Genomic DNA, 15,187 nt, shown 5'->3' with positions numbered 1-15,187 from the left:
GCTATGCACAGAGGCTAAGCAGGAGGGCAATGATGGGGCATAGAATTGGGGAATGGATGGCAGGAGGAGTGGGCAGGGACATCAAGCTAAATGGAGGACAGTGGCAGCAAATCGGACAATGCAGGGCAGGAGGGAGGGGGCAAGTGCATGGACTCGAACATCAAAGGGTAGGGAGGTGGTTGATGGGGCAGTAAGCTAACTGCTCAGGGCAGGTGGGAATGGCAGTGGTAGAACAACGGCCACACAGGGCAGTAATGAGGAAGCAGGGGCATGGACTTAGACAATGGATGGCAAAGAGGAGTGGGGGCAAGAGCAGCAAGCTTGGACGGGGGAAGCACAATGCCATGCCAGGCCCTGCGTCCAACCGCCGTGCACCGAGATGGGTATCTTACATAATGTTATAAAAACCCTAGAAATTCACTGAAAAAACAATGGTTACAGGGATGTAATAGTTAGGAAAAAGAATTTAAAAGACCTAAGAAATTCACTGAAAAAAACAAAGGTTACAGGGACGTTATAGTTAGGCTCACATTTCACTTGTAGAAAACCAGTGAAATTCAGAAGTTACATTCTCCTGAGCGGACTATAATTTACGCCCCCGCAATGCACTGCTTATGCCCTCACATATTAAAGCACTCATGACATGGTCAGTGACATCACTGGTGACATCTCAAATGACATCACTGATGACATAATCCAGTGACTGTGTTTTGTAAATGTTTATGGGTGTTAAACATATACACTAAGGTACTACAAAAGTTATATTACTACACTTTGAGTACTACTACTGAGTGATACTATTTCTCACATATATTATGTGAGTGGAAGGATGTCTGAATGGCTGTATAGGTGTGTGAGTGGCTGGGTGGATAAGTAGATGTGTGAGTACATTAATGGGTGAATACGTGGGTGTGTAAGTAACTGTATGGGTGTGGCTGTGTGATTGGCTGTATCGGTGAGAGGGTGGGTGTGTGAGTGGCTGTATGGGTAAGCGAGTGGCTGTGTGAGTGGCTGTGTGAGTGACTGTATGGATGAGTGAGTGGGTGTATGAGTGTCTGTATTGGTGCGTGAGTAGATATGTGAGTGGCTGTATCGGTGACTAAGTGGATGTGTGAGTGGCTGTATGGGTGACTGAGTGGCTGTTTGAATGAGTGTTTGGTTAACTGATTGGCTGTGTGAGTGCTTGTATGGTTGTGTGAGTGGGAGTCTGAGTGGAAGTGAGTGGGAATCTGAATGATTGTGTGAGTGGAAATCTGAGTGGTTGTGTGAGTGGGAATCTGAATGGTTGTATGGGTGGGTGAGTGGCTCTGTTGAGAGGTGGCATAGATGAGTGACTGGGTGTATGAGTACCTGTATGAGTGAGTAAGTGGGTGTGTGATTAGCTGGATGGGTGAGTGAGTGGCTGCGTGAGTGACTGTATGGGTGAGTGAGTGGCTGTGTGAGTAGGTGTATGGGAAGTGAGTGGCTGTAGGGATGAGTGAGTGGGTGTGTCAGTGGCTCTATGGATCAGTGAGTGGGTGTGTGAGTGGTTGCGTGAGTGTATGTGTGAGTGGTTCGGTGGATGATGTTATCTGAGATGTTATCAGTGATGTCATTAGTAATGTCACTGATCATGTCATGAGTGATGTAATTTGTGAGTGCATAATCCACACGGACGCTGTCACAGTGTGACATGTGCTTGAGCCACGAAGTAGGAGGAGGGAGGTAGCGCATTGCCCCAATTAACTGCGATCTCACGCTTCGCTAATAGAAAGGCCATTGAGGCAAGTCTGCACACTGATTGGGGAAGGTCGGATGTGTGGCCCATAAGTGTCACCGCTGGGTCTGGTTGTAGTGTAGCATTTTTTTGATATGTGAGTATATGGAGATCCAGTATACGGAAATGGTGGGACATGTCCATGTGAGATGTGCAAAGTCCGCAGCGGAGACCTGGCATTTGGGACAACAGTTTGGTCTATTGGTATCAAACTTTGCAATATCCCGGTGTAGAAACTTGTAATTTATGCCTGTGATTGAGCAATATTTTCTGTCTTTGTGCGCAGCAGTAAGACCACATGTTGTCTGGTAGGGTAGTGCCAAGGTCCCACGCCCATGCTTCCCTCACTCTGATAGTAGTGTCCGGTTTCCACACCAGACATGTGCGGTATAGACTTGATGTCAGGTGGGCGCCATCTGTGTCAGATATTACAAGCAATAATGGTGGGAACACTTAGGGAGCGAGGTGGTCGCTAGGCAGTTGGGATCACAGGGTGGCATGAAGTATATGGAATATAAAGCGATGCATGTATGGTATATTGTGAAATCGGGAGGCGTCAGCAATTTGTAATACATGGCCGAAGGGGAAAAGATCTCCTATGGTATTGATGTTGTAATGAAGTAATGTGCGCTGTATGAGTGGTTCGCCGGTAAGTGGGAGCTATAAATTGTTTTTCAGCAGGAGAGCTTGGGAGTAGAGGGGGCCACTTCCCAGCTTATAGTGCAATGTTTGCCAGGCCCAGCAGGTCGTTGATACTGTCATAAGGTCAGCAGTGTCTAGGGGTATACCCTTAGGTAGCAGAGCTAAGTGTGGACAGCCCCGCAGCTGGTACAGTTCTGGCTTTAGGTAGGGGATGCATGCATCCGGATGGTACCATCTATGTGTATATTGTGTATATTGGCATTGAGCAGCCAAGTAATATAGCTGGAGGTCAGGCCCTCCCAGGCCACCACACTCGTATGGTAATATCAGAGTGTCCCAAAGTACGCGGTGTCAGCCACCTGCCCAAATCAAACGAAGGAGATGACTGGGCAGGGTTTGAAAAAAGGGAGTTCAGAAACTGTATTGGAATACTGAGGAAGAGGTATAGAAACTGGGAGAGCACAATTATTCTAATGATAGCCACCCGGCCAGCCATTGAAAGTGGCAGTTTAATACACCTCTCGACTTGCATTTCTAGGTTCGCCATTGTGGGCCTATCATTTAATTGCAATATTTGGAGCTTGTCCCTGTGTAGCTGAATGCCAAGATATCTGGTATGTCCCTAAGTCCACTTGAGAGGGTGTCCGGTCGAGACCGGTTGAATGGCATCTGTGAGTGGAAAGAGGTCAGATTTGGCCCAGTTAATCTGCAAGACAGAGAGATTGCCAAAACGCCAGGGGGGAGAGGTTGTCAGCAGGGTGCCTTATAAAGAGAAGGATATTGTCAGCGTATAATCAAAGAAGCAAGGGTCCCCGCTCGAGTTGGAGCCCTCGATGAAGGTGTCTGGCCTGCATGTGGCACACTAAAGGGTCCATTGTGATAATGAAAAGTAGGGGGGATAGTGGGCAGCCCTGCCTCGTTCTTCTGGCAACAGGGAAAGGTTTGGTTACAGATCCATTAATCGTATACAAGCCAGTGGCTCAAAGTATAGCAACATAATCATGGACAGAAAGGGAGGGGGTATCCTGAGCTTCCTCAAGACCGGCCATTCGAGATAAATGAATGCCTTCTGAGCATTTAAAAGGGCCACTGCTGCGGGAACGGTTGTAGATATCCTGTGAAGAACCGCAAATATTGTGTGGGGATTGAGTGAGGTCGATCTGTACGGTACAAAACCGGATTGTACTGGTGAGATAAGCTGCTCAATTAGAAGGGCCGACCTAGTTGCCAGAGCCTTGGCTAATATTGTATTATTGAGATTGAGGAGCCTCTAAGAGGCGCAGAGAGTGGGGTCTTTACCAGGTTTTAAAAGAAGAGTAAGCACTGCTTCTTGTAGAGTGGGTGGTAGCAAACGAGTGGATAGAGCGTCAATATACAGTGTCAAAAGCTGCAGTGCTAGTTGTTCCTAAAAGGCTTTGTAGAAGGTGCCAATGAGGCCATCAAATCCGGATGACTTGGAAACCGTCAAGTGCGTTGATGGGTTCCTTCATCTCGCCTAGTGTGAGGGGCTCGCAAAGGAAATACCGCTGACCGTCAGCCAGCCATACCATTGTTGTTGCCTCCAAATATGAAGAAAGTTCCGGAGGGGTTTCTGTGATGCGGGATGTATATATAAGTGTTTATAGTAACTCTTTAGAGTTTTGATTACCACAAAACACAGCATTAGTATAATCTCTATTAGTTCTAAAGAGTATATTGTAGACAGGAGGATACTAGCCCAAAGGGACATGCACACTCAGTCAGTCTATCGCATTTAGGTTGGAGACAGCAGTAGGCATAGCATTAGCCTGTTTGATCAAATTAGAACAATACGCAATATGGCTACTTGATGTCCCGTCAATAGGAGGCAATGCTTTTAGCCTTATTTCCTGTTGATTGCCCCCTTGGAGAGGGCAGTTTCACAATTCAAAATTTCACCAAAGGGCCTATTCTCAGAGTCATGCCTATGCCAGATATTTAGGTCCCGAGCCCTAGAAGTTCTTCAAATGATTTCCTAGTGGCTTACGGGTGCAGACATGCTCACAACAGCGGGAACTGCTTTGTAAGCTGTTAAACTGGTCAGATAAAGAGAGAAGCATGTTGCTAAGACGGTTCAGCTTAATATTTAAGGCCTGTAAAAGATTTTCCTCCTCTGTTTCACAGTAGGAGACTCTATTGGGTAGGGTAGAAATGGTAGGTCGTGATGACCCTTTATAAATGAGCAACTTGTTATTTCCATCAGTCGTCTCAATGGAGCGAAGCGATTTTGGCACAGTATGTTAAGAATAATGCTAATTTCAGGCGATAAAGGGTATGAAGCTGGATTGCTTGTTACAGTGGTTGGTATTTCACAAGGCTGGGACGAAGTGGATTCAACGATCCCAGGTTTATCTGACGTTGGGGTACTCAGATCTTTAGTACCAGCATCAACAGAAGGGGTAGGTGCTAGCTTATTTTTCTTAAATATATCAGGGACTTGTAGCGTTTTATCTTTTCCTTTAAGCTTCCCCTTTGGAGCTTCAGCGTTAAGAAGGGTCTCCACCTCCTCTATTATTGAGTCAATATCGGCAAATGGGTTAGTGCTGATTGAAGGAAGCGCAGGTTTGCTCTTTGTTGGTTTGTGTGGTTTCTTTGAACTGGTCTCAGTTTGGCCGCGTCCCCAAGCTTTACGTATGCCCATGTCTGGAGAGGTCACCAAACAGAATAGAGAAAAATTTACAGTTCCTTGAGGAAAAATCAAAGAGAGTAGGCCCAGCTTGGCCTGTTCCGGACAGTGACAGGCGAAGACGGGCCCGCTCCTGGCCCGTCTTTTCTCAGGCATGCGTCCAGGCGTGTCCTGCGCTGCGGGAGCCCCGCTCTCCTAATATGCGCCTCGGCGCGAAAACGATGCAGGAGTTAGTGCTGGGCTGCCTGGCGCTTGTAGTACTGCCCCCACACCAAGGCTCAGTGTGCATGCAGATGATATACTCATTTACATCAGAGACATACGAAGTGGTATAGCAGAGATCAGTGACATATTGGCGGAATTCCGAGTGGCATCGGGCCTGGGGGATAACTGGTCCCAGACTTGCCCGTTTCCACTCAGCCCCAATTGCCCACCTCAACATTTCACTGTGGATGAGCATTTACTCAAGTGAGAACCACATACTTCATGTTACTTGGGTATTCGGATACACCACACCACACATGACCTAACTGACGGTAACCTCACCACAGTTATCACCTCCCTCTGACCTCAATTGACTTTTTGGAGCACACTTCCCCTCACCTGCCAGGGCGGAATATCATTGGGTAAAATGGTGATGCTCCTGTAACTCGAATATTTTTTCCATACTCTCCCAGTGCACGTACCATGTAGCACTTTCCGCGCTCTACATGGCATACTTGGGGGCTTTCTCTAGAACAAGAGCAGGTGCTGTGTTGCACAGTCTAAAGTATAGCTACTGGTGAACAAATGGAAATTGGTGCCCCCAATTTCAAACATTATCATTTGGTGGCAAAGCTGCAGTCAACTACCCGTTAATTGGAAGGTCGCCTGCTGGAGGAACTGGGGATGCCCATATGACACTGAGCACTGCATTTGATGCGCAAAACTTTCCTTCCCCAGGGTAGAGTGCCCCATGGGTCTTATTCTATCTTACAAGAGGCACATGGCAGTTTCCTCAGAAGCCTACACATGATGCCTCCTCTGACAATGTATACGTCGCAGATATGTATCAGCTCCCTATGACCCATCAGCGACTTAGTAGGGAGGGCGGTATTAGCAACCTGGGAAAAACCCGGTGTGGATACACTAGGCGCCCTATTCCAAAATGGTTAAGTATCATGAAAGGGGGAGAAATCCTGTTGAGGGGGTGGGGGGGATCATTCAGATTATAAAGCTAAACATGGATGCAAACACTATTTTCATGAGGCTATGTAACATATCTGTATCTCTCAGTGCCACCAATAGATAATGCTTGTACTTTAATTCCTGTGTTAGCATAAGGAATCCTCTTACTAGTGTCTCACACTTACATACGCGTGTAAGATTTCAAAATAACATTAGATGTATAGATTAACGTTGTTCTAAAATGGTGCACTCATCCCATTTGTACAGCTCCAAAACGATTGTGACCTGCCAGCTGCCATTTCCTGGCATATAATAGGCTACTGTCCGAAATACGCCTCTGGCAGATAACAGACACAGAACCACCAGCAAATCCCTTGAAACATACACTTCACACTATTGGCAGAAGCTATCAACTTCTTACCCGGTCATTGGTGTATACTCAACAGGACAGCTTACTGCCCACAAGATAGAAATGGGAGCAGGACTTGGGCTGAGTACAAACTCAGAAGGAATGGGACATGGTGTTACAATTTCCCCGTAAACTATCCTGTATTGCTAAATTCCAATACATCCAAAATAATATCTTTCAAAGAACACTCCTGCACGGCTGCATAAAATCTATGGCTCCTACTCGCACTGCCCTAGATGCAGCGTGCCGAACGCCAACATGGCCCAAATGTTCTGGTACTGCCCGAGTGCAGTGACACTATGGCAGGAGTATACAGAAGCACTATCTACAATCACAAGTTGTGCAGACCTCTACACCATGGACAGTGGGGTTCTCGGTTTGTTTAGGCACAAGAAGGCTGATGACGCTACTAATAAATTTCTCGATCTGGCTCTGTTCATATTGATCCATAGCTATGCACTGGAAAGCCCTGCACCGCCCAACTTAAAACACTGGTACTCAGCAATGCTCAAATTGGGCAAGGCTGAATCTGTGGCTGACCGACGGGAAGAGGTCAGAGGAATGCGCAGGGTTCCCATAGCATCAGATTGGAATTTGCTTCTACACAATATGGAGACCTCTAAGGAGAATATTCCTGACTGAGGGGTATCAGTCCAGGGAAGTACTCTAGCGCCGCACATATCACTAAATACCAGTAAAGCCAACTGCCTTTTCAGTCCATGTGGCAAAAGACCTTAGTCACCATCATGCCCCTACGCCCGCTCAGCTCTCGTCCACTGTACTTAGCGTTCCTCCAGTGGGCACCTACAGGCACATGAAGGGTGGGGACTATATCAAGAGTTAGCATGTGTATACCCTGTCTTCCATTTCCTTTTTTGTACGCTCCAAAATGTATCAGTGGCTATATTGACCTTATTTGTTATCAATGTTGATTTGATCATATATACTTTAGAACCAAGAACTCCTGTCGAACTTTCCACATCGTCACAACTGTCCATGACCCATAGGGGAACTGTACCATTATGCTGTTTCAAGTAATCCTGAATATGTCTGCATGTATCTTGTATGTACCACCACAAAATCAATCAAAATTGGTCAAAAAAATAAATAAATCAGTGAGGTCACTGACCATTTCATGAGTGATGTAATTTGAGAGGTCATAAGCAATGCAGTGCGGGGGTGTAATTTATAGTTAGCTCAGGTAAATATAACTTCCGAATTTCTATGGTATCGTGCATGCTAAATTTATACCCAACTAAAACATCCACATAGCCCTTGTTTTTTTCAGTGAATATATATATATATATATTTACACACACAAGCACATAAATATATATATACCTATTTAAACTTAAATGTATTGAATTATCTGCCATGTAAAAGACTCCTGAAGTAAAGGGTATGAAAACCTGCGATGCAATGTAACAACTCCAGACATAAAAACTGAAATGTAATGACTCCTGTTCTCATTATGCGATGAAACGCCAGCACACAGCAATGCTGTATGATTGGTCTAAATACATATTTCCCCATTCATGTGCTGAAAAGCCTCATAAGATTTTAAAAATCAAACATGTCTATAGGGTAATTTTATACAACAGTCTTTAAAAATAAGCAGGTAATTAATGATAATCTGATAAAATGAAAAATAAGTACACTTATTGGTGTGGTTGTGATATGCATGCAATATTGATTCTAGTTCAGTCTTGTACATATCCACTGTTCAAAATATCAAACAAGACAAACAGCATACATACAAATACAAAAATATAATTAATGTACAGATGACAACCTACCCAGTAATTATTATTTCAGGATAGCTCTGAGTTCCCAAACCCCAATTACCTCCACTGATTGGCCATTCCTGAAAGGGAAAATACAGAGTAAACGCAGCAATACAGAACCAGTTTCAGCAAACATCATTTTGTTTAAAAAAAAAAAAAACAGAATGTACTTATCAGTCATTACCTTTTTACTGTAACCTTGACGTTTTTGCCTAGCCCCAACGGAATAAAGTGCAGGTATAAGGTCCACAGGGCAATCAGCAAAATACTCACAACATGTAACAGGAGATTCATGAATACTCAAGGGGTAAGGGTTCTCAAATATGGGATACCTGCAAAAAAAGGAAAATCAATGCTTAGCTAGTAAAAATCACGTAAAATCAAACCACATGATCTAATGAATATTATTTATAACGCCAACATCACATTTATTTATGCATATCAGTGGCCACTGGTGAGCGGCGCTAAATAAGCAGGTAATCAAATGAGTATATCCATGAAAAATGTATTCTGATACGAGTAGTATCAATTTGAAAAAATTATGTTATTAATAACAAACAAATAAGGAAATACAATTTTTCTGATCCAATGTGCAAAAACCACAGTATCAAGCAAAATTATTACAAGCTTTAAACATGCACAGACTTTTGGTTATGCTTTTTTTTACCCAGAAATTATAAACACTTAAGATTGCACAAATGTGTATGATACACATTAAAACAGTCTGGATTTGAGTATATGAAACTTGCACTTTCTGTTAAGTTTTATGAACTTAAGGGTTATGCAAATGGGTGCTGAGGGCATTTTTTTAGATGCATTTATTTGAATGATGTGGTGAGAGAAGATAAACAGCATACAGGAGAGGAGAAAGGATAACATGTTGGTGATGCCAGTACTCCAAGCATGGTATCCTTTTAAAATGTCCAAAGTTCATAGCCCATGACATGGATACAAGTGGCTTACACAAACAGCTCACGTTTGACAGTGCCATTTGTTCCTCACAGAAATTCTACTTCTTCAGTTACTCTTTTTCTGACTTTAATAGCCACAGTTCCTCATGATGTCTTCTTTCATATTTGTTTCAAGATGCTCACTACAAAGTATAAAACATTTATCTTGCTCGGCATTATCTTAAGCCTCTCATTTCGTTTTCAACACATCTTTTTGTTTTTGTTAAATATCAAGATAGTTTTTTTGTTCTGAATTTACCTTGCTGTGATCAAGTCTCTGACCTGACCAGTACATTTATTTTTATGTATATATTTGCACAGTCAGTGGCAACAGAGAGACCCACTTTCCATATGTGATTCCAGTTGATAAGGTATGGCAGGCAGTGGGCTTAAATGGGAAAGCGTTCAATTCAAGTTGCAATTTCACTGTGGTTTATCAGTAGAGTGCCTTACCCTCCACTATCTTTCTTTGAATTTAATCCTTTCACCTACTTCAAATCTGTGTTGCATAAGAGGAAATAGTTTTGCTATTGTTTTCACTTCACTTTTCTTGTCCTGGAGTGATTCACATTGTTTCACCTAACTACAAAGTCATTTCACTTGGTAATTGTTCTGATTAAAAATAACTTTTTTCTCCCAGTATCTCAATTTAAATCTATTACTTTATGAACTGCTACCTAGGCTCCGATATACAGAGTTGCCATTTAGGAACTCACTGTTGTATTTCCAAATGTGTCCTTATGTGCGTCCTGTTTTTTCAAAGAAAAATTGAAAGCAGCTTAAATAACCTTTGTCATTTAGTTCAATCAAGGTCTGAATTTAAATGTTTCTTCCACTAGCATTCCCTTCTCAGTAAAAAGCTTACCAAAGTTCTTAACACTAGGGGGCTTTAATACCAACTCACGTATTTAAAAATTATGAGTACAATTCACAAAGACTGGCGTATGCCTAGAAGTGACATACTACAGAAATATGTTGCAGCAAAATCTATGTGAATTAGGTCCTATATTGAGAAATGTAATATTGAGCTTTGAAACAACTGGACACATTTGAAAGTATGTCTGCCATTGAAATGCTTGACTTATGCTCCCTAATTAAAGTTATTAATTTCTGTTACTTTTTCCCTTCATGTATCTGACCACACTAAGAATTTACAAGGACACCAAGTTTTGTAATCACATTTTCCATTATGAGAAATCTACATTTTAACTTAACTCATTAAGAATAGCATTTCTGTACCTTGTATTATACTGCCACATGGGTAGCAGCCCAAATGAAGAAACATTATTATTCTTGGTTTCTTCAATGTGCTCTGTAAAAAATGTATTTTTAATTTCTTTTGCCTCATTCAGAATTTCTTTAACATTGCTTTTATCTGTATATATTACCATCCATTTATCTTTACATTTTAAAAACTTCATCTTTACTTATTGTATCCTGAATTTTATGATGGACTCTTAACTATTTTCTAAATAATTCTAAGTATCATATGATTCCCCTCATTATTTTTTTTTGTCCACACTCTAGAGCCTCCCTCTTCAAATTGTTCTCATCTCAGTTATTTCTTTATACAGTTCCTCACAGTTCCTTCTTTGTCTGAATTTAATCCACATTGTGCAAAACCCTAAATACACTGTCTTTACTAGATAATACATTGTTGTCTGACATTTTCACATACAAATCTGCGACAAACATTCCACTAGTTATGTTGATCACAGCATCAAGACAGTTAACTTTGTATTGCCAACTGTCAATGTCAAAAGTTTAGTGAGATACATGTATTTGAATTATTCAACCAAGACTTCTTTGTGCCCACCCTCCTAAGGGGCAAACACTTCACCTGAACATTGTACTGTTATAATTTTATCTCAAATGTTCTTTTACTAGTCGGTTTTCAAACATGTAAATACATTTGTTAGTATATGCAGGTGCTAAATTGTTGCCCAGTGACAATATGTATAAGCAGCTTTTATAGGTCTCAAAGCTCTTTTGTGATAATCCAACTTATTCTTAACTACAACAGCTACACCTAAGTTACCTTCTTTATTAGGATATTTTTGTTTCTACACAATTTTTCAATTATTGTTTGTTCTCGTCACATCACAATTTTTATGTGGTGTTTCGTGAAATCAGTAATAGGATTACTCACTGAACATAAAATTTACTTTTAGCTAGCTTTGAAGTTCAATTATTGCATTTCCTGTTGGATTGTCTGCTCAGGTGAATTTTAACTATAATTGGATTTTTTTGATTAATCCGAACGCATCCACAAATACTCAAGTTGAACTAATTGAACAAAGTAGTCTGACAAGCCATGATAAAGGACAATACTTTTTTCCATATTTGAGCCCCTTGCTTTGTCAGTTGATGAACAACGTACTTACCTTCGGTATCACCTTATTTGGTAGAGACAGGACCTAGTTGCAGATTCCTTACCTTTGAATTTTCACCAGGCAACAGACTGGATTCAGAATTTGTTTTAGTAGTACCTTTGCGCATTGATAGAGGGCGTCATGCGACTCAGTAGTGAATTTGACCAGCGGATGTGACATTGTTGAAGTCCATATATACCCCTCCAGACGTGCTGATGTCCTTTTCTTCTATTTCCCTCTTTTAACATGGATCCGGTAGCAGTTCCTCAGGCCATTTTTTGGCCTACTTCAACGTTTTTGTCTAACGGAACAGTGCGCCTTTAAACTTCTCTCATGTCCTCGGAGTTCAAGCCTTGTGGGTCCTGTGGACGGCAAATATTTGTATGTAGGGCTTGGGGGAGCACCATGACGCTGATGATTGTGACTCCTGTCATAAACTTCACCCAAAGGCACTGCAGGAACATCGTATGAAGCTCCTATCAACATGGATGTCGCAGTCTTCCTAGATTTCTTGTCGACCACGATTCTCCTCACGCTCCACGGAGTGCCTGCGGGTCCCCTCCAGGAGCCGTTCCCATGGACGTCACTCTCCATTGACATCCTGAGGTAAGTCAAGACGCAGGCAGGAGAAGTTGCAGCATTCAACTACCACGCCACGTAAAGACTCCATCACACACACCTCATGCTGGATCTTCTATTGAGGAGTAAGTACACAAGTTCACACTGCGCCTCCCTACCTTCCCTGGAGCTAGGAAGAAATGACTCAGATGCGAGAATACTACAATTCCCTTCATGCTATCTTTGGGTCTTCCCCTGGAGCGCCTTTGGGCCCCAAGGTGGTGCAAGGAGCCATGACTGTGTCCACTGTGATGGGTTTGCCCTTGGCCTAAGTTCGGCCTTCTGATTCCATAGTCAAATTCATTTTGACGCTGGTGCAAAGCCCTTCGGGGTTCCCACCTCCTGTGCCTGGTTCCATTCAGCCAACTCCAAAGATGCATATCAAAGCCACACCACTTCCCCTTTCCGATGCTGAAACGTTGCCGGATCAGCGCCGGATGCGGTGCCGATTGGTGTCGCCTATCTCTGACACCTTTCCGCCACTCTCTGTGGAGCCCCTACCTGTTTTTCCTTCTGAAGAACACAACCTTGGCAGTGATAAAGAGGATTTGGGGTTTCTACACCCCATGTCTGATACTGCATTGCCTCCTATAGAGGATAGCTGACTGACCCGGGTGAAGATAGTGCCTTGGAGTCTTCCTCAGCCTCTAGCCTTCTTTCCCCTCCTGGCAGTGCTTCAGAGGCGAGCACCTCTCTAGCTGATATGCTGAAGCGGGTTTCTGTGGTTTTGGATTTTACACTTCCTTCTGTGGAAATGACTACTGATTCTTCACTTGGAGTCCTTCAGTCAGCTATCCTCCATAGAAGGCTGGGCAGTGTCAGAAATGGGGTGTAGAACACCCAAATCCTCTTCATAACTTCCAAGATCATGTTCCTCTGAAGGAGAAACAGGAGGGGGCTCCACAGAGAGCGGAGGAAGAGATAGGCAGCACATCTCGGCGTCGGAAAGGGGAAGTGGCGAGGCATAGATCGGCGTTGTAGGTGTCTGCTGATCGGAACCAGGCGCCGAAGGTGGAAATCCTGAAGGGCTTTTGCTATGGAATCAGAAGTCCAAACGGAGGTCGAGGGAGTACCCGCCACAGTGGACACAGTCATGGCTCCTTGCACCTCCTTGTGGCCCAAAGGCGCTTCAGGGGAAGGTGAAGACCCAAAGATAGCATGAAGGGAATTATAGTATTCTTGCATCTGGATCAGTCGCCCCTGTTCCAGAGAAGGTAGGGAGCCGCAGGGTGAACTCGTGTATCGACTTCTCAACGGACGATGGGGAGGAGGCTCGTGAGACAAACACTTTATGCAGCGAGGTTGGGGGATGCTGCAACTTCAACTGCCTGCGCCTTGACTTATCCTGGGATGTTGATGGAGAGTGACGTCCATGGGAACAGCTCCTGGACCGGGCCTGCGGGTGGTCTGTGGAGTGTAAAAGGGAGCAAGGTCAACGGGAAGACTTGGAAGACTGTGACATCCATGCAGTTAGGAGCTTCATATGAAGTTCCTGCAGACTCCTCAGGGTCTTGAGGCTCCCCGTGCACCACATATAAATATAGTGAAGGTCAGTGGCCGACATTTGCCGTCCACAGGACCTACAGGGCTTGGACCCCGAGGACATGAGAGAAGTTTAAAGGCACACCGTTTCAGCCGACAAACAAGTTGAAGGAGGTAAAAAAACAGCCTGAGGAACCGCTACCAAATCCACGTTGAAAGCACAGAAAGGAGGAAACTGACAACAGGGCATAAGGAAGGGGCATATATGGACTCCATCAACATCACATCTGCTGGTCGACGTCACTATGTTGTTGCACGCCGCACTCTACCAACGCAGAGAGGTACTGCTGAAAAAGATTTCCGGATCCAGTCTGGCACTTGGGGAGAATTCAAAGGTAAGGAATCTGCGGCTAGATGTCTCAATCAGATACATGTATCACTAAAGTTTGGGTTTCCTTTTGCCTTGCCTGCCTTTTCCTTTGTCTGGGTTCCTCTATTAAAAACATATTATATATAAAAAAAAAAAAGAATGAGTTTGTAAGAAGATGGTATGTTATCTAATATTTCTCTATATGTTGGTGAAATGTTGTGTTATTTCTGCAAGTTAAATTTGTAACATTTCTTTAACATAACTATTGCAAGTATTGCAGTAAAGTCCTTTACTGTATTGCTTTTAGAGGTTCAGATTATCTTATGACCATCACTGTGTGTGTGTGTGTGTATATATATATATATATATATATATATATATATATATATATATATATATAAATATATATAGTCACTGAAATAGTAATTGGAACCGCTCTTGAACTTGTTATTTTGCTTCTAGATTTTCTGTTTAAACAGAGCTAGGTTTATCGTTAATATCTTCTACTGCATTATCCCAATAAGACTCATCAGAGGTTCCTACCCATTGATCACTTTAGTACCAACTGTGAAACCTAGTTCTTTGACGTTTTTGGACAGTTCCTCAATAGTTAATAGCATAGGGTAAGGTAAACACTTGCTCAGAAATTGAAACCAATGTTTTATGAACTTCTTCAGGTCTTTACAATGGGTTGTTTTGTAAGGGATTAGTAACACTCATGAAACCTATTTAACTGTATATTATTGTGCCACTGTAAAAGTATGTAAATGTTATCGTAGTTGCTTTTCGAACAAATTGTCAAGGCCTCTCTTACCAAAACCTCTTTGAAACAGGAGCCAAAAATATTTTTCCATTTTCTAGTATGGTGCACAAGCCACAGGCTACAGTTCCAACCAAATATTTTGATGAGTGGACTCTCTCCTGTCTCACTCATCTCTCGAATTCCTACATGGTCACTAATTCGGTCTCAGCCTAATCTCGGTCAATGCCGCC

At 43.0% G+C, this 15,187-nt stretch overlaps 1 protein-coding gene across 6 annotated transcripts in view; it reads right to left on the bottom strand.

The window, feature by feature from the left end:
• The window catches only part of STXBP5 (syntaxin binding protein 5), a 1,306,577-nt gene that overhangs the window by 594,647 nt on the left and 696,743 nt on the right, over positions 1-15,187 (bottom strand). For all 6 annotated transcript variants that reach the window (XM_085611623.1, XM_085611620.1, XM_085611619.1 and 3 more), the window contains exons 12-13: positions 8,587-8,734; positions 8,415-8,482 (exon numbers count right to left, since the gene is read on the bottom strand). In XM_085611623.1, coding sequence (XP_085467749.1) covers positions 8,415-8,482; positions 8,587-8,734 — 216 coding nt within the window. The remainder of the gene's footprint in view (positions 1-8,414; positions 8,483-8,586; positions 8,735-15,187) is intronic.

This window comes from Triturus cristatus, chromosome 6 (assembly GCF_964204655.1).
Source record: "Triturus cristatus chromosome 6, aTriCri1.1, whole genome shotgun sequence".
Taxonomy (NCBI): domain Eukaryota; kingdom Metazoa; phylum Chordata; class Amphibia; order Caudata; family Salamandridae; genus Triturus; species Triturus cristatus.
This window is presented reverse-complemented; position numbering and strand designations above follow the sequence as displayed.